The sequence below is a fragment of the Alexandromys fortis genome, unplaced genomic scaffold (assembly GCF_014885135.2).
Source record: "Alexandromys fortis isolate MF-2015 unplaced genomic scaffold, M_Fortis_MF-2015_v1.1 scaffold_254, whole genome shotgun sequence".
NCBI classification, from domain to species: domain Eukaryota; kingdom Metazoa; phylum Chordata; class Mammalia; order Rodentia; family Cricetidae; genus Alexandromys; species Alexandromys fortis.
This window is the reverse complement of record NW_026068130.1, coordinates 1422487-1442095: the sequence shown is the minus strand read 5'-3', so window position 1 is coordinate 1442095 and position 19609 is coordinate 1422487. Positions and strand designations below refer to the sequence as shown.

The window sequence follows — 19609 nt, the reverse complement described above, 5'->3', positions numbered from 1 at the left end:
GAAAAAGTTGACATACACAGTAAATTCTGGGATGCAGACTCTATTTCAGTCCTCCCAGCAACCATCTATAAATCCAGGGAGATTTCCGTCTGTGTTTATGAAATCGACAGGCTGAGTTCAAGCTTCATGTGGAAACATTTGAAAGAAAAGCCAAGGCATTTGCGAAGTATGAAATACATATCCTGTAAAACACGTTAATAAAAAAAAGTGGAGCCTTGGCCCCCATACACACACAAAACACAATAGGGCATCTTGAAGTCGTGGAACGGTGTCGCAGCGTGTGAATGGTGAACGAAACACCTGCCAGCCTTTCACACGAGTGCAGTCAACGAGGGATGAGACCATTCTTTAGGACAAATTCTCATGGTCTCATCCGGGGGACGCCCTCACAGACATCCTAGGTGAACTCTGCTAACTCCCCACCCAGCCAACTGACAATCAAGCTGGAGCACCACACAGCTCCTGGGTTCACCATCTCCACCACACAGCTCCTGGGTTCACCGTCTCCACCACACAGGTCCTGGGTTCACCGTCTCCACCACACAGGTCCTGGGTTCACCGTCTCCACCACACAGTTCCTGAGTTCACCATCTTCATCTCCACCACACAGTTCTTGAGTGCCAGCCATTTCCCCATTGTTTTAGGAGATTTTTAGTCAAACGGTGTGATTTTGAAGTTACTAGAAATCTGAACTTGGCCAGAGTCTTTTTCACAATAAATATCTTGTTATTTTGTATTAGGGCGGCTTTCCAAATCGTTCAAGGGGGAGAAGAATTTGAGTTGTTGTGGCATACCATATGTTAACAATAATTCTATTTATGACTGATAGTATCATAAAAAGATAAACCAGATTTCTCAGATTATCATGTGATCTATGCATTTTACCACATCCAAGAAGCCCATCTAATTTAATATCTTTTAAATTGCTATTATTATTAATGTCCTGTGTGTGTGTGTGTGTGTGTGTGTGTGTGTCCATACGCTCAGTGCCATCCATGGTGGGTTTGTGGAGGTCAGAGGACAATGTGGGGACCCAGTTAATTCCTTCCACCTTGCTTTCTAGAGATCAAACTCTGGTCATCAGACGAAGTTGAGCTATCTTGCTAGCCCAACATTTCTATTTTTATGGTCAGAAAGTATACTCTTTGGAGATGTTCCAGGAACCCAGAGTTAGCGCAAGGCTAAAAGGACTTAATTTAGAATTTGGTCTGGGGAAGCTATCAAAAATGTGCCAGTGTTGAAAACACTTCGCTAAGGCCCCAGGCCACCGCCAGGCAAACCAGCATGGCAGCATGCAAAGTTACACGGTGCTTCTGGAGACAGCTACAAAGAGCTTACAGCTTGTATACTTTCCTTACCTAAGCCAAGGACAAATAGAACAGCAAAGGACAATATAAACATGAAAACTGGTAAAAATATAAAATCTTCGTTGCCTAGGCCAATTGCTTAAAAGATAAAATAAAACAAACAAAAAACAAACACCCTCTTATTCAAGATTAAGCTAAAACTCCAAAAGCCTTTGTCCTCTTAACAGTGAAAGTTCCACTGCAACCTTCGATCAGCCTATCACTGAATTACATTTAAATGCTGTCCATCTCAGTATAGTGACCACAAACACAATTCCTCCTCTGTATACCTTCGATTTTCTCTGCACAGGGTGTTTGCTCACTTGCTTAGTTTTGAGTCAGTCTCACTGTAGTGCAAGCTATCCTCCTGCCTCAGCCCATAAGCACTGGGATTACAACTCTGTGTCACCACCATTCCCAATTTTATTCAATCAGGTTCGATTTTCTTGTCCTTTTTCCTTTGTATCTTATAATAAATTGACTTAAGACAAAAGTACTTTCTTTTTTCTATTAAAACAGGTCTTATAGCCTTTTTTAATTAAAATCCCGTCCTTTCTCTTATATGAAACATATTTTATATTAAACATGCAGTCATACCACCTCCAGCCATGGTTTTGCTTTCCCTTTTTTCAACTACTGAGAGACAACCACGATCAAAAAATATTAAACTATCCAACAACAAATTTACATAAGCAATCATAGTTGTAAATTGTATAATGTTTTGAATAACAGGAAGAAATCGGAGGCCATTTCCTTGTGTCCACCAGAATGGAAGTCTTTCTTGGTCCTGTGTTTCCACGCTGTGTGTTCCACTCACCTGCCAGTCACACAGAGACCTCCTCCGCTGTTGTTCTACTGTGGCAGCATGGGCAGAGACCATACCACACTTTCACTACAGTGTACTCTTACACCTTTCCACTTTGCTGTTAGTGATGGTTAATCTCTTGCCGTGCCTGATTTGTAAACCAATCGCAGGTTTGTCAGTATGGGGAAGCTAGCACACACAAGGACTGTGGCTGCTGTGGAGGCCGGCACCAGGAGCCCTTCGAGTGTTTCCCCAGGTGATGAGGGGACAACTGTGACCATTCTCCTCGTCCCTGTTATTTGGGTAGTTCCACCTCCATATATTAATCAGAATTTTAAACCAACAGTGGCCTTAACATTTAGTGAAAATTGAGAAGCAGATTGGCCTCTGGGCATTCTTTTGGGGGCATCTTAACTGTGTTAAGTGAGGTGGGGAGATGGACTCACTGTGGGTGGGATTCCCCAGCTGAGATTGTAGGTTGTATAAGGGGTGAAGTGTCTCTCTCTCTCTCTCTCTCTCTCTCTCACCTCTCCCACACACACACACACACAATGGTGGATATGATCAGACTACTGCTTCCGGCTCCACCTTCCCTGACTCCCCCACCACAATGAACTTGAAACTTGAGTGGGAAACCAAAATAAACCTTTTCTAATGTAAGTTTCTTTTGTCAGAGTGTATTACCACAGCAATAGGAAGAGATGCTAAGACGGTGTGGAGCCCAAATATCACTAGTTTCTATTTAGCAAGAAGCTGAGAAGTCGAAATTGAAAAGCACAGAACATTTGGACAGATACTTTACCACAGAGGACAAAACATCTTACGTAACACCTAAGTTTCATGGCTACTTCTGAGCAAGCCCAAATTCTATTATTCTGTTTTATTTGTTGTATGTGCTTGACTCTTTTGCCTGTACGTATATCTGTCCAGTGTGTGTTGGGACCTGATATGGCCACAATGTATAATCTTAGTCACTAGTGCAGGCCTAACACAATGCCACACACCAGGTAATTTATAAAGTACAAAAGCATTTCTCGATCCAGGAAGCCCAAGATTAAGAGGCCCCAGCCTTCCACGATAGCACCTTGAACACTGAGTCATCTGGTGAGACACCTACTGTATCCTCACATGGCTGAGAAAGACAGCAGCCCCACTCCCACAAGGCATTTGCATAATGGCACTAATGCCACCACTGAGCCCAGTGCCACCACTGCTGCCCTGGAGACTGAGTTTCCACACGAGTTTTGGAGAGGATTTTAAACCACAACAAGGTCTCTATGGCAAAATGGCAGTGCTTTGGGTGTATGGAAGGTCAGCAGTGGGCTGCAGATTGGAAACTGAGCCAATGCCTGTCCCCCTCCAGAAGCTTGGCAAGTTTCAGTGGCTCCCTGTCCTTCTCCCTCCCAGTGAACAGTCTAAAAGGAGCCTCGGTGCCTCACACACAGTGTGAAACCCAAGGCTTCTGAGGGTTGAGGAAGGAGTTTGGCCATGGACAAGCACTGGCATCAATAAAGCCAGTGCAGACCCAGGTTAAACTGAGGATGCTAGCTGCCAATGGCGCCTTCCCTGTCACGGAGAGAGCTGGTTTCCCAGCATGGTGACGACTGATACTCTGTCCCAGAATTCACAAAAAGGAAGAGGATTGCTCTCTGACAGTGCAGACAATCCCAGAACTCTGGAGAAGGGGGCAGAAGGGTTGCAAGTTCAAGGCTGCCTCAAAACCAAAAGGGTGAAGAGACTGTGAATACCTGGCTCACCGATGGAGCTCTTGATAAACCCTAACTATATAAAGCCCTGAATTCAGCCTTCAGCCAAAGGAGTTTTGTTTGATTGATTGACAAGATTCAGGAGGCCAGCTCACTGCCCCCCTCTTCCTTTCCGTAGTGAAGAGGCTAGTTGGTTGTAACCAGGTCTTGGTGAACAAACCAGAGACAGGGCATTTGTGGTTGACTCCGATCCATCCTGCAGCTATTGAAAACACCCCTTGTTTTAATTGAGGTTCCAGAGACCTGTTCTGCCCCTCAGCTTCTGCCCATGGGAGATTTGTGGCACTGAAGGGCTTTTGGGGGGACATTTGGGGTCAGGTCTTCAAGCTCTCCACTCCTGAAAAACAGCTCACCCCAGTTTCTAGTAACAAGAAAGTCAAAGTCTCCAAGGCATAGCTCTGGTCCTCCACCCGCCAGCACATTCCAACTCTGGCATGCCAGGCTGGAGTCACTTTAGAAAGATGACAGTGTCAGCCCTGCGCGGAGCTGGCTCCACACCAGGCTGCCCGAGGCTATACTCCACCAACATACCCCTCAGGAACACCCTGTTCTCTTGGGCTTTACTGAACTCAGAGTCACATAACAAAACCACCATAGAGCCATTTACATCATTGTGGAAAAAAATACCTTTCCAGTTCCTCTGTCCTTTCTACAGTTGACCTTTTACCTTTGGTTATAAAGACTCTTTATGTTTTCTCAAAAGCTACATCCCTTGCAGGGGTGACTTACAGGACTTGTCCAAGTCTCTTGGCTGCCCTTTTCTTTTCCTGATAACACTTCCGTGGTGCACAGTTTTTCATTTGGATGAAGTCGAATTTATCTGCTTTTTAAATCTTGTTGCTTGCCAAACATCACAGCCAGGAATCCTCTTCTAAATCCAAAACCACAAAGGTTTTTCATCTAGGATTTTCTTCTAAGAGTTTTATAATTTTAGCTTATTGAGGCTTTTGATCCATTTCGAGTTCATCTTTGTCTGGGGTGGGAGGGAAAGAGTCTAACTCCAGGTGTCTGAACTCACTTGCTAAAGACACTCGTCTTCCTCCCCCCAACAGTCTTGGTATTCTTGTCTATGGCAACTGACCACAGAAGGGCAGGCTTTCCTTCTGAGCCCTCAGTCCCATTGCTTTATATGTCTGTTTTGATTACCATAGCTTGGCAGTGAGTTTTTAACGTGAGTCTTCAGCTTTAATCTGATTCAGAGAACAGCCTACGCCTCCTCTAGGGGCTCAATGGCTAGCCTGATGACATAACAGGCCAGCATTTCCACCACCCTCTCTGGCCTCCAGTCCATCTTCAGGAGGAAAGCGTTTAGGTATGAGGCCCTTGGAAAGAGTGAGGCTGTCACACCTGCTTCCACAGAGACACTTTGGTCAGGCAATCACTAAAGGGCAAGTGCCAAGGGTTAGGCCAACTAGCAATGCCACGAGCCACCTCTAAGAAGGGCACCCCACTTCCTGGCCCACCCTCTCTTCTACAAGGGTGGTTTGATTCAAGGCTAGGGCGTGCAATTGGATGTGGCTGGCTGGCTAGCTAGCTCTTCATCAGGTCACGGCCAGAGGTTGTGGATACCAGCTTCTTGAACTGCAATCATTGGTTGGGCTTTCTTTCAGTATTAGTCCCCTCTCTTCTCCTGAATTGATCAGGGGCTGCACCTAGCACCAGGGCTGGAATCCTCTTCTACCTCCAGTTGCACCTGGACTGTCTCTCTGACCCATCCGGGAACTTGGAATAGACCTGTATCCCTTCCTCCCACTGAGCCCCTCAGCCTGGCTACCCTCAGCTAGGCACACATCCCTGCTCTTGCAGGAAGGTGCGGGGATTCCCGGAGCAGTGCAGATCCTGATGTTTCCCCTCTCAGGATCGTGAAGCTGTACACCCAACCCATGCAGGTCCACTGCCCTTGGCTCTTGCCCTCTAGAGACCATCTGGCAAAATTACCTTTATAGAGGGGAACGCATATGGCATATGGGGTTGCAGTTTGCCCACTGAGCTTGTGCAACCTGCTCTCCAGGCTCTTGCAATGCCTCCCCTTTAATGAGACTCTTCTTCAGGAGCCCCTCTCGTGCCTACGGTGTAGACCTCAGTCTTACACAATACAAACCTGGGTCCTTTGTTGAGGAATATTAGTTGAAGACGTGTTACATTTGTTTATGCTGTGGAACATTTGTATAATGATGCAAAGATTTCTCTTTCTCTTAGCTTGCATTTGTTTAAGTCTGTGAACTTGTGTGGCTTTGCCTGTCTAAAACACCTGATTGGTCCAGTAAACAGCTGAATGGCCAATAGCGAGGCAGGAGAAAGGATAGGCAGGGCTGGCAGACAGAGAGAATAAATAGAAGGAGAAATCCAGGAAGAGAGGATTAGGAGGAAAAACAAAAGAGGATTTCAGGGGCCAGCCTCCTAGCCAGTCAGGGAGTAAGAAGTAGAGAAATGTAAAAGCCCCGAGGCAAAAGTAGAAGGGATAATTTAAGTTAAGAAAAGCTGGCAAGAAACAAGCCAACCTAAGACAGGACATTCATAAGTAAGAATAAGTCTCCAGGTATTTATTTCGGAGCTGTGTGGTGGGCCCCAAAAGAGCCCTAAGAGTTAACATAAAAACTACCGTCTTCCTCAGCCAAGTGTCCAGCTGCCTCTGTCACCTGCTGCTGCCATCAAGGCCACACCGGTGACCTCTTAGGCCCAGATGGAGGTGGATGATACCCTGCCAAGTCACTGCCCCTTGTGCAGCTCAGCTCTGAGAATCTCGCCCTCGCGATAATCCTGAGAACAACAGCTGGGAGCCTTCTAGCAGTCTCACCAGGGGCAGCGATGTCCGGAACAACCATGAAGAAGGCAGGGTCCTCCTCCTACTGCAGAGCTGCTACATAGGCACTACCTTAGCATCCTGCCTCTGAGTCGGGTCCTATCTGTGATGTACACCAAAGCCAGATAGCGACTTGTCCAAATGATGCTACAGGGGAGTTTCTATTAGACCCATGTCGGTAAATGGCCTCCCCCAGAGTAGGCTGGGAATGCATGTGAATGCCACCGGGACCTTCGAGACACTGGCCCTGACCTGAACCAATACGGCCACACTTGCTAAGCTGCACTTCAAACAACAGCTCCCAAATAGTTCAGAAGTAGGTGTTCTACATGATAGTGGGCTTCTTCCTAAAACAGATGGAAGTTCACCATGGTGGGTGTGGGTGGTCGTGCCTGGCCTTGCCCACCAGGCAGCACTCATCGCCACGGCTACTAACCAGGTATGTTCAATTGCCCTTACACACTGGGCGGTGGTGGGGCACTCCTTTAATCCTAGCACTAGCGATGCAGAGGCAGGTGGATCTCTGAGTTCTAGGCCAACCTGGTCTACAGAGATAGTCCCAGGACTACACAGAGAAACCCTGCCTCAAAACAAAACAAAAATTGGCCTTACTCTGTAAGCGGCTGTTTGGAGGACAGAATAAGCCCTGCATCTAGGTCGGCTTAAGAGCCATGCTCATCACACAAGAGCGATGGAGTCTAGAGGCAAGAAGGCCTCCGTGCCTCTTGAGCTTTCAGGAGCTGTATCTGCATGGCTACAAAACCCTTTACTTCCAAACCTCTGGAAGCCTGTCTCGGGGGAGAAGCTGGGATCTGAGAGTGACGGGTGGAACATTCGGCTCAGTTAAGAATGCCCTTCCAGAGACGTGAGCAAGGCCCATGTGGCTGCTGTCACGTGCACTCAGGGCTCTGAGCTCCGCAGGCAGAGTCCCCGCAGGCTTCTGATTGAAGCTGGCCTTACAAAAAGAACAACCAGGCTGCATGGAATGCAGAACAGACCAGAAGCTGGTAGCTGTCTAAGTAGAAGAGTTTCAGGGCAGGCAGGCAGATGTCACACAAAAGTCAAAGGGTAGCAGGTGAGTCCCGGAGGACAGCCCAGTTCCTGCTGTCCAGGGCCTTGAGATCATCAGCACACCAGTCTCTCTGAACCTATCAGTCATATGGAGAGCTTTGTCTAAGCACATCAGACCTGGCTGAGTACTCATGCCCAAGTTGCCTCTCTCCTCAGTGTCCTGGCCCAGAGTCAGGGCAGCAAGGCAGGAAAAGAGCTCCAAAGACAGTGGAGCCCAGAGCTGAGTATCTTGGCCCATCTCCTGCTTGGGCACTCAGACGGAGACAAAAGTGGGCTTCTGCAGGGGCCTAGCTGCATCCCGTATGGGTGGCCCAACCTCTTCTGAGCAGGCCTCCTTTCAGCTGGCCTGAATACGGAGACATGCCCAGACTTCCGGCTGATCAAAGGGACCTGGGATTCAGCAGAGCCGAACGGCTGCCAACGTGCTGCCTTGATGTGGAGTGCCCGCAGGCAGGGGTTTGGGGCTGGCAGGGGTGAGCACAGGTAGGACCACCCTTGAGCAGACTGTGCCAGTACTGTCTCCAGCCAGCACCCTGTGCCCACCCCTGCAGCCCCCAAGTCCTAGAAGCAAGAACAGCTCTGGATCTCAGACTTGAGGTTTAGTACCTCTGTACCAGCCACGTGATCCAGGACTGGGAGGACTTTGTAAGGACTTATTTAGTGTCTGAGTAAAGGGGAAACAGCACCCTACGTCCTAGAACCCACATAGGGGTGATCTCTCTTGGTCTGAGCCCTGTGTGAAACCCCAGATGTCATCTCGACCTAGTGCAGTAACTTCCCCCAGACAAGGAGAGAAGAAACAGGAGCATTGCAGTGCTCTGGGCAGCAAAAGGTGAGGGGGGGCGGGGCATCTCTCCTAGCTCTGCAGATCCACTCAGGTTCCTGCTTCCTTCTGGCAGGGACTCTGATGCCAATGGCCGAAATATGTCTAGGGAGGTGGCTGTCTGGATCTCCTGAGCTGCACCATGCTTCCAGTCGCTCCTGGAGGCCACAATTCTCTCACCAGACCCCTGACCGCATCTGTTACTTTCCCCACCCTGTTACCCAGGGTGGGGTCCCTACAGAGATGTGGGCCCCCTAGGTTTTCCATATTCTCCAGGTACTGTACCACCTCCTAAGAGGTCAAAGTGCCATCACCCGTCACCTGCTCCCAGTTCATGCCTCTACCCCTGCTGCCTGCTGGCTCCACTTTGCACCTGTTAACAGATGGTGGCTTTGACTGCTGTGTCTTTGGAAGTTGCTTTTGTAGCCACTGAAAGAAGAACACTGATGTGGGAGTGATTTCTTATTAATAAAGAAACTGCCTAGGCCCATTTGATAGGCCAACCCTTAGGTAGGCAGAGAAAACAGAACAGGATGCTGGGAAAAAGAAGCTTAGTTGAGGAGTCGCCATGATTCTCCCGCTCCAGACAGACACAGGTTAAGATCCTCCCTGGTAAGCCAGCTCGTGGGCTACACAGAATATTAGAAATGGGTTAGAACAATATGCAAGAGCTAGCCAATAAGAAGCTAGAACTAGCCGGGCCAGGCAGTGTTTGAAAGAATACAGTTTCCGTGTAATTATTTCGGGGCATAAGCTAGCCATGCGGGCGGCCGGGTGCCGGGGACGCAGCCCTGCCACCACTCCTATTTCAACAGAACACAAAGCCAAAGAGAAGATGAAACATGTTGGTTCAACCAACTGCGGGAGGCAGTGCCAAATCACAGGGAAAATGTGGAGGCCAGTAGGCCTGCTAGGAACCAGCAGACCGCCAATTAGTCCCGATGTCCCGCTCAATACTCCCGCCCCCAGATCCCTTCAGGACTCTCATGGAAGCCAGGAGCTTGGGAACAAGGACTCTGTTGCTCCTCTCTCCTCAGCTCCACGCTCTGTGACAATAGAAATACAGGTCCTGGCTTCATCCGGCTTGGAGGAATGCAGTTTCCCCCTTTTAATTTGCTTCCCACCCTTTCATTTCTGCTTTCTGTCTCACATCCATACCATACTTTGGGCAGGCAAGGACCCAAGGTATATAGTGGCCTCAGCACCCAACCTTCCAAAATCTCACTGTAACCCCATTCCCAACTGCCACAGGAGGTAGCTCCGACCAAGAGAAAACCTGTATTTGGCATGCAATGCCCTAAGGGTACTTTTGCCAAGCTATACCATGGCCTAGCTAAGGGACAGCTAAGTCGTTGCCTGTGTTGTGGTATATGTAACTGCATCTCTGCAGCCAGGAGCCCAGGGGCAAGTAAGGCAGGGTCTGGTGTGTGCAGCTCTCATTTCAGAAATAATGAGGTTCCAGAGGCCACTGCTTTAGGATGCAAGAGTTTTCCCAGCAACCGTTACTCTAAATTGTAACCACTCCTCCTTGGAAGGTTGCGGGGCATCAAAGAAGGAGGCTGCATGGGTGAGGACAGCTGAACAGAAGAGGCATTGGGCAGGGCAGGAGCAGGCAGCATCTTCTGTGTTCCTCCCAAGGCCTTGTCACTTTGATGGAAGCTGGGCAGCTTCAGCAGAGCCCCCTCTGCCATGAAGTCCCGTCAACTCCTGGTGCCCGGACAACCACTCCCTGCTCAGCCTCCTTTTTTTTTTTTAATCACCAAGGCTCTGACAGGTCCTGACTACCTAAAGCTAAGAAGGCTAGATTGCCTATGTCCCTCCCTGCCCCTTGGCTTAAACTCTGTCCTGGAAATGGGCTGAGAAGCTAACAGACCCTCCCAGAATCTCCCAGAAAGGATGGAGGACCTCTGTGAACTCTGAAGACAGCACCCAATGGGGCAGCTTGCTTCCTGCACATTCTGTATACCCCAAATATCATGGTAAGAACTTCTGCCACCCCCAGAGGAGAAGGATGCTATGCTGTGGGTTGGGTCTACTAAAGCAGCTGGTAAGTAGTGGGTCCCATTGGGTACCAGGTCTGTTTCCTTTTATCCAAGGCTGTGACAAGTGAGTTATCTCAGACACCACCTAAGTAGGTAGCTTCCTGCCACGTTTTAGTCAAGTGTCCTGATCAGCAAAAGTAGGAATAGAAGCTTAACTTTGGTGTGGCATACACAACCAAGGGCCCCTCCCTGGGAGCAACAAGGCCACTGCCATTCCAGGTACCCTACCCTGCAAGGGAGGGAGGCTGCTGGGGACCTGCCAGCCCTTACATGCTGCCCTCTGGCTTCCTCAGGGAGGAGCATCCCTCTGGAGAAAGGTCTTGGCTGTCAGTACTGCAAGCTGAGGGAAGGTGCTATACTACACTTTTGCAGGTAGAATGATAAGGATGTCCCTAGAAGAGAGGGGTCACCCAATACAGGGCACCAGCTGAGTCAGGATCACATGCAATGGTGACCGGCGACAGGTCACCCAGGGGCCTGTATTGAGCCTCAGCCAGGTTTAATCCTGAGCCAATTCCCAGGCCCACCAAGGAGGCTACCCCTTCATCCGCAGGCATGTGGTGGAAGGCCAGACCACATGGAGACCACATAAAGCAAGAAGGAGCCTGGGTCAGATACAAGTGGCCTATTAAAGGTGGTAGGGGACCCAAGCAGGCCTTGGCATGCGGTGTGCAGGGGTCGGTGAGACAGGAGAGGTGTTCCAGTGCAGGGGTGGGAGGAGATCTGCTCTCTTGGACTAGGTCTCCATTGCTGCTCTCAAGCAACGACTATATGCATAGATGATGGGGTAACTTCAGTAGGAGTTAGGGCAGGAAACCCAGTCTCCTGAAATCGACAGACCAACAGTCTAGGAACCCTGATGGAAGGGACATTTTGAGGCATGGGTGTTTAGGGGTGTTGTCACAAAACGCATAGGTACTGGCGCAGGTGAATCCAAGCGCCCGCACTCTTTTGTCACATAGGGGTTATGTTACAACTCTTAACCAAGTGAGCCACTTCATTTGCTTTCTTCCCATTCTCAGATTAGGTCTCTGGGTTCATAGTCTGACCTCAGTTATGACGTCCTCTGGGCCCTTTACCCACAGGGGAGAGGGGAGAGAGGGAGGAACAGTGCCACCAGCAGCAGCCCAGCAAAAAAACTCTGAACCCAGAACCAGCAGCCCCCAGGTGGGATGCCAGGTACCCTCCCATCCTCCCCCGTCATCCCTGAAGCTCTACTCAGCAGCTGACAGTTCACCACAATATGTCTGGGGTTGAATTGCCCTACATAGTCTCCTCACTCCACTCCTCATTCCAGAGGTCACCTGCCACCCTGCATCCAAGCCCACAGACCTGCCTCTGCCCCGTTGCTTTTGTCGCCCGAGCACCCAAGGAGTCACGAAGAGCAGACCGAAACACCCGCTGACAATCTGCAACAATTAAGTCATCTGAGCTGGTGAAGGCTAGTTTTTTTGGCCAGTTTCCCGCGTTCAGCCCCCTCACCCTCCTCCAAAACATGTCAGATGAGAACTGGAGCAGTGCCGGAGCGGCCAGAAAGGGCGTAGGGAGGTAGGCGTTGTTGTGGGGGTGCAGGTAGGCAAGGAAGCAAGGGACCAGGACAGAGAGGTGGAAGCGATGAGAGAGAAAGCCACGGACAGTGAAGGATGGAGAGGAGCAAAGGGGTGCTGAATTCGGCAAGGGGCGGGGAAGCCCCTGATTGGCCTTAGGAGGACGTGATGTCACGTCCGGCGAGGGAAGCCCTGCCTCAGCGGTCCCCCCCCGCCGCGCCCCCGCCCCCACAGGTGGTGCCTCCGCCCTTAGTGTTGGGCTTGGGGGGGCACCTTTGGGGACCCCGGACTCAGTTTTGCGTTACCGGCAACCCCCCCGCTCCCGTTCCCACCAATCAACCGAGCGCATCGCATGGACTGGAAGGGCCTGCATGCCACCCCTCCCTAGAGCGAAGGAGCGCCCGGTGCGCCCCGATCGTGCCCCCAGCCGCGCCCCGCCCCGCCCCGCCCCGCCCGGGCGCTCCCCTCTTCCCGCCCGCGCTCCCCGCCCCTCCCTGCCCCTCTCCGCGGCCGCCGTGGGGCCGGGCGGGCGGCGGGGGAGGCGCCGAGCCGGGGCTGCGCGTTCGCTCGCCGCGCTCTGGGCGGCCCGACTGAGCGGCTGGACCTCGCGCCTCGCGCCCCGCGCCGCAGTCGCTGCCGGCTTTTGTTGTCTCCGCCTCCTCGGCAGCCGCCGCCGCCGCCTCTGGACCACGAGCCGCCGCGCGCGCCGGGACCTTGGCTCTGCCCTTCGCAGACTGGGCTGAGCAGAGCCGGCTGGGAGCAAGGGAGGCGCGCGCGGACGGCCAGGGAGTCCCGGGCCCCCCGCCATGGAGCTCCGGGCCCGAGGCTGGTGGCTGCTGTGCGCGATCGCCGCGCTGGTCGTCTGCGCCCGCGGGGACCCCGCCAGCAAGAGCCGGAGCTGCAGTGAAGTCCGCCAGATCTACGGGGCCAAGGGCTTTAGCTTGAGCGACGTGCCCCAGGCAGAGATCTCGGGTGAGTAAGGGCGCGGTGGCGTCTTGGGGCTCCGGACCCCAACACTCAGGAGGAGATCTACTCTGGGCCCCTGGACCCGTGCGCTGCAGCTAGCCCCGGGCGCCAGAACCCGCCACCCAGACTTGGAGTGGCCTCTTGCGCCTCTGCTGCTCTGAACCCCGCGGCCCTCGCCTCTTGAGCTCCGATCCGCTCTGTTGCTTCCCAGTTCCCAGTCGCTACGCGCTGGAGCCCCTTCCCCGTAGCGCTGTTCTGGCCCGGCTAGGGACGAGTGGACCCCAGCGCGGTGCACTCTCTTCGGGTCAGGGTTGGAGCTGGGCGTCTTCAGCCCCTGGCTTGGCCCAGTGTGCCGGCGGGGCGACAATCCCAGCTCCGGGGGCAGCGTGCCTGCCGCCCTTGTGGTGGAGCAAGCCGTAACTGTGGGGCGGTCTGTCGGGGCACAGCTCCCGGTGGTAGCCGGCTAGGAACTTCTCTATGCGGACCTCTCCCAGAGGCGTCCAGATTCTACTTAGGAATTCCCGCGGGTCCACAGCAGGAGCAGCCTAAGTGGAATTTCTGGGAGGAGATCCTATCTTTCAAGCCTGAATTCCAAGGAAATGTGAGCCCACTGTGGGCTTCAGGCGACCCCAGGGCTCGCTGTGATTCCTACCCAGGAACTTGTGCCCGCCAGCGCCCCGGCCCTAGCGCACTCGTGGTCGGGCCGGGTACTTGGGGCCGCCTGGAGCTGGGAGCCCAGCTGCAGGTGGTCGGCGTCTTGGATCCCGCCCAGGGGCCTTGTCATCTCTTTGTAAGAAGAGCGGCCCTCCTGGCGGCGGCCTCGGCCCTGCAGCTGCTGAGAGCAGCTCTTCCCCTCCCTTCCCTTCCCTTCTCTTCCCTGCTGCCTCAGGAGCTCTGGGAACCGAATCTTTATGAGCTTGGAGCGCCCGATGCAGTGTCCTAAGGACCTCCCCAGCCCCAGGCTTCACCCTTAAATGTGTGTGGAGCTTCCCGGGATGGGTGCAACATCGGGACTTTGATGAGCAGGGAAATCCTGCTGTAGGGTTCTTTTGAAACTGAAGGGGCTTAAAGGCTAGCGGCCAAACTCAAGTGGTACCATAGGCATTCTGAACGAGGAAAATCGGAGTGTCAATCAGAGAGGGTAGCCTGTGGCCTTACCTTGCTTGGGAGTGGTAGTAACTTAGAGCCAGGCCCTGGGGAGAGACAGAACCCACCGATACCTTGCTTGGCCTGAGTCTCTTGGCTATCTCGCCCTCAAACACCCCCAGTGCAGGCCTTTCTATGCCTCTCTCTGCAGACAGCCCTGCCATGTCAAGGCCACACCTCCTGCACTTCTCTGGGCACTGTCCACCTGGGTGCCTGGCAGCAAAAGGTGCTAGTATAATTTCGTTGACGCCCAGCTCACTTTCTCCCCTCCTCCAAACACACATAAATAGGAACTTTTACCAGGGCATCCCTGCCTATCTCTGATCCCTGCCAGCCACCAACTCCTCACACACAGCAGTCTGACACCTTCCAGCCTACAGTTCCCCATGGCATGGCCAGGCCCACCCATCTTAATGCCTTCTTGAGGACCTTCTAGAGCATGTACCTAACCCCAGCTACTGTGCCCTTGTAGACAGGGACTGGCAGTGTGGGCAGTGACAGGGCACTGAGAGGGCAAAATAAAGAGGCAGAGGTATGGCCCTTCCAGAGAGTCTGGGTCTTACTACCCTGGGGTTGGGGAATGTGGGGATTAGGAACTCAAAACAAGCAAAATGTGTTGATGTCTGTCTCCACTGTGGGTGCTGGCCATCCAACTAGCGTGTACGGTTACCCTGCAGAATTACAGCAGTCGTGCCAGTTGGGGCCCAGTGTTTGTTGAGGGTCACCCCACTTATTGACATGCAAGGCTGGGGACTGTGTTCTTCCATCATCCCTAATGATGCTCCTTCAAACTGGTGCCACACTTCCCTGGGACCCCATGGGCCGTACCTCACAACCCACAGAATGGGAGAGGGAGTACCCACAAGCCCCAGGGCCCTGGAGTGAGTATTAGCACATGGACTGAGAGAAGCAGGGTGGCCTTCAGGATAGCGGGAGCCCAAGGGGCAGCCAAGCTCAGGGCCCTGTCTGGTTCTGTACCACCAGACCTGGACGCCAGGGACCAGGCGCCCTCTGGTGGCCCCTGGTGGCACAGTCCTCCCCAGAGCTCTAAATCCTCTGTGAGCCCTTTCCTGCAGTCCCCAGTCTAGACTTCCAAAGAGCATGCTCCTCTAAGGAGCATGGTAATCCCCCAGGAGATAGATACCTGCTGAGGTTCTACTGGGGTCAGTGGGTAGTTAGGAGAGGAGAGGAAGAGTAGTCCCTGGGCGCATGGGTGTCCTTTCCTGCCCCTGTTTTCGGGACCAGAAATAGCAGTGGATAACAGGAGATTTCACTCTTATCAAACAGCACCCTATCAGAGGGAATGGTCCCCAGTTAAGGAACTGTTTAGTTTTCTGGGTGGCCTGGCCAGGGAGCAGCGATGACAGCTGTCCCATTCCATGGATGAGATGCAGCCAGAGGAGACAGCCACTATGGTGGTGTCCTCCCTCTATGCCAGGGCCCTGCAGGGGAGCGAGGTCTGGATGAAGTTGCCAGGAGCCCATTGCCGAGTCACAGCCGTGGTCAAGCAAGAATCTCTTGGCTGGCAGGACCGTTCTGGGGCATGAGTATTACCAAGTGTGCCCCTTAGGGTTAGTATTATACCAGGGCATCCACCTTGGCTTCTAGGGTCAGGGACCACCCTTACCTGGTCTCTGTTGTCACCACAAAGCCCATCCAGGCCACTGGCCACAAGTAGATTCTCAGTGAACAACCACAGACAGACAAATGCTTCTCCATGCTGAACTGCGGCACGGGCATACAGAGAAGGCCACAGCAGAGCACGCATGGCCTTCCTTAAGGTCTCCAGTCTGGGCAGAAGTGGGAGTTGGGCATCAGCAGAACTGCCAAGCTTTTCCTATGCCCCAAAATCACAGTGTGCCTGCTTGCCTTCCTGCCAGCAGGAGTGGGCACCTCACACCCGATACACACTGGGTATCCTCTAAACACCCAACAACACTTAGTTCTCTGCGTGGGCTCTGTACAGCAGCAGCTGAGAATTTGAGGTCCTTGTATCTGATGACCCTTTCCACCTCTTAGGAGTTGTCTGGCTTTCTCTGGAACCCAACAGAATCTCTCCCTCACTTGAGGTCTGTGACTAAGAAGTCACTGGTACACTCCCCACTCTGGACCAGAAGTTTCTGTGTGCCCTATTCTGCCCAGGGAGGGACACCCCCCTTTGCGGCTCAGCACGAACCCCAAAGTGGTCCACATCCCCGAATATGCTGCTAGGAGCTTGGCTTTCATCATCCCCAGCACCGCGGCCGGGCTTCTGTGTGCCCAGGGGAGCCATGATCCAGCAGGGCCGTGTGCGTGATGCAATGGCCTGGGTCCTTGCTGTAGTGCCGAGGCTCCCACACTGGACAGGCCGTCCTGCTTCTCCATGGAAACACCGTCTCCTGGTCTCCAGGGTCTCTGTAGAGTCAGCACACACTGCGCAGGTGAGGGCGTCCATCGGCTCAGAGTGCTCATTGTGAGCTAGGCTCCACAGATGTATTTTCATGGCCGTTTCATGAACACTTCATGAGTGGGTCCATGTGAACCACTGGAAAGAACGGGACATCCAGGCCAGAGAGGCCACATTACTTTCTTAGGGCGCTGCCTGGCTGATCCCAAAGTCTACTGGCAGCTATACCTCAGAAAAACCGGAGCAGACCTCCTCTGCCTGGGCTCTGTGTTCTGGGAGTCCCATGCTCGAGAGACCTGGAGTAGAATTTCGCGATGCAAGCCTGGTGGACCTCTCATATGCTTTCTGTACTCGGATTCTCTGCCTTTAGCTCCTTCTTAGGGTCTAGGAATTCTTTTAAATGACCAGAGCAGCTTCCCAGGCATGTGACACAGGAGGCCCCAGAGTATGCACAGAGGTACCCTGGCTGTGCTTCTTGTCAGCCAAGGACAAACCTCCCTTCCCCCCGATTGTCAACAACTGAGAGAGGGAAGTCTCCCAGTTGGGGCAACAGGACCAAGTCCCAAAATAATAGCAGAAAGACAGATGCCCTGGACACAGGGCAAGCCAAGGAATATGGCAAGTGAGTCTACCAATGATAGTGGCCCTGGGCTACTGCTAGTGCAAGCCTCTAGTGACAGGTCTGCCCTGACGCTGGAACCCCCAGCCCACCCTCAAAGCATTAAGGATATACTGGCATGCATGCCCAGCAGCAGGGCTGAGCTTTAGAAGCAAGTAGGTTTAGTCACCGTATGAACACAGCTTCTCTTACACCATGGTTCCAGTAATATAGCTGTCGTCTGGGGAGTAAGAGATGGGTAGGGAAAGGTGGACTCTTCCTTCAGCCAGACTGTCCTCTTCAGGCTGGATCCAGAGTGGTTTGGGGGTCTTTCCTATGTCAAAAGCTAGACTGAGCCCCGCCCCCAAGTTAGAGTCTCTCTCCAGTCCTGACCTAACCTGGCTATGGACCCAGTCATCTGGTGCAGGATGCTCTTCAACTTTAGTGACCCGCAAGTTGATGCCTCTACCCCAAGCCCAAGTGCCTCACTGATGTCCTGCCGGCAGCCTTCCCTGGTAGCATTTGAGAGGCCTGGGCGGGCACCTGTGCTACTTGAAGTCTCCTGTGTGGGAGTGTTGAGGCACTGTTCCCTAGGTTGGGTTGATATGGTCCTCCCTCCCTTGGGCTTAACTCTACCTATGCCCTTACCCCACGAAGAGGCTGCTGTTGCAGGTGAGAGCGCAGGGCGACCAGGGGTGAGCTGAGGGTGCCTGGACCTCTTAGTTCTTCTCCATCATCATCACCTACGTCAGGGAAAATCTGGAGTGTGAAAGGAGCCTAGTGCTACCCATTGATGACCCCCTTAGACACCAACCAGCCTCACCACCTCCTCTGCCTATGCCTTCAGCGTTATCACCCGCTGCCTGCTCATTCCTCTGGCACACGTCCACTACCCTCTAGGCCAGTCCCTCCTGTGCCCACCTAGGGGCACTTCTGCCACTGTTGTCTGCAGGGACGTACGTTCCTGCTTGAAATCTCGCCCGAGCAGGTTGTAGGCCCGTTCATGTGGTGGATACCTCTACGTTCTCCCTGAGTGCCAAGCCAAGGACCAGCCCTGGAAATTTTCAGCATTTCCATTCCCAGAGCCGCAGTCCCAAAGCACAACAAACAGATGTACCTGCAGACACTTATTTTGTTGCCTCGAGGTTGGGGATACTGGGAGCCAGAGCCCCAGGCACCGGGCAGGGTCTTACCTTTCTGCATCTGTGGGAAAATAGGAGCCCAGCCTCTCCCAGCATCCTGGCATATGCTGGTGCCCCTGGCTTACAAACCATACCTTCATCTTCACATAGCTTCTCCCATATGTCTATCTCTAAACTCCTTCCTATAAGAACGCCAGTCGTCTTGAGTTAGGGCACAGAACACTCATATGCTCTTAGTTGTTAATATCTACAGTGACCTTGTACCCAAATAAAATTCCCTTCTTGAGTTTGGGTGGGGGAGTCATACTTCCCACATACAAGTTTGGGGGACCCAGTTCAGCAAGGAATGACACCATGATAGCGGTATCTCATTCTCGGCACTTGGGCATTCCTGTCTGGCTGCAGAAATCCTGGGCTCTCTGTCTCAGCGCCATACCTCTCCTCAGCTCCTCGCCCTGCCTACCTGGAGCCTTCTCAACAGAGCATCCTCTCACCACGGCTGCCCCTGCCTTCCTGAAGGGCCTGCCTTCCATGTCAGGTGGCAGGCCGGGGTTCTCTGATAGTCTAGGTCTGGCAGTGCTCTCTCAGTGGCCAGAGCTGTAACTGCTAACCCAGTGACGCATCTCTGTGGAATGTCACAGACCCTGGGTGTATGGGTAATGAAGTTGTGGCCTGAAGACCCTAGCTGGCTGGCAGTCCGTGTACCTCAGACAGGCCACCTGTGAGCAGAAGACTCAAATGGGAGACGCAACCCTTGAGCATCTTCTCAGAGGACAGCAGAGGAGCACGGGTCAGGACAGGCTGGCTTTGGTGGAGAGCCCCACAGCATGCCAAGCGGGCCACCTCCCCTGGGGCGAGGGCCAGCCAAACAGGCTGCTGCTCATTTGTGCAGAAGGCTCCCTAGATTCTGAGGACTTGGCCAGGTGACAGGGCAGCCCCTGGGGGCTCCGTCAATCTTTGCTCCCTGGCCATCTGCCCAACCTCCCCCCCCCAGGGGAAGCCAGGACCATGGCAGAGAGGAAGAGACAGAGCGCAAGCCCTCAGTGGAATGGACCTAGCAGCCAATGCCAGACGGTCAGCCTGTTGTGTCTTCTTGCGGGCACTCCAGGTGGATGAAGCAAACTCAGTTGGCTCCTGGCCAATGCAAGGGCCTGTGTTTAGGTGGCTC

The 19609-nt window shown here is 53.0% G+C and overlaps 1 protein-coding gene across 1 annotated transcript in view; it reads left to right on the top strand.

The window, feature by feature from the left end:
* Window positions 1-12765: 12765 nt before the first annotated feature.
* The window catches only part of Gpc1 (glypican 1), a 28811-nt gene continuing 21967 nt past the window's right edge, over window positions 12766-19609 (top strand). The window contains exon 1 of the mRNA XM_050126018.1: window positions 12766-13175. Within this exon, the coding sequence (XP_049981975.1) occupies window positions 13010-13175 (166 nt within the window). The 5' untranslated portion in view covers window positions 12766-13009. The remainder of the gene's footprint in view (window positions 13176-19609) is intronic.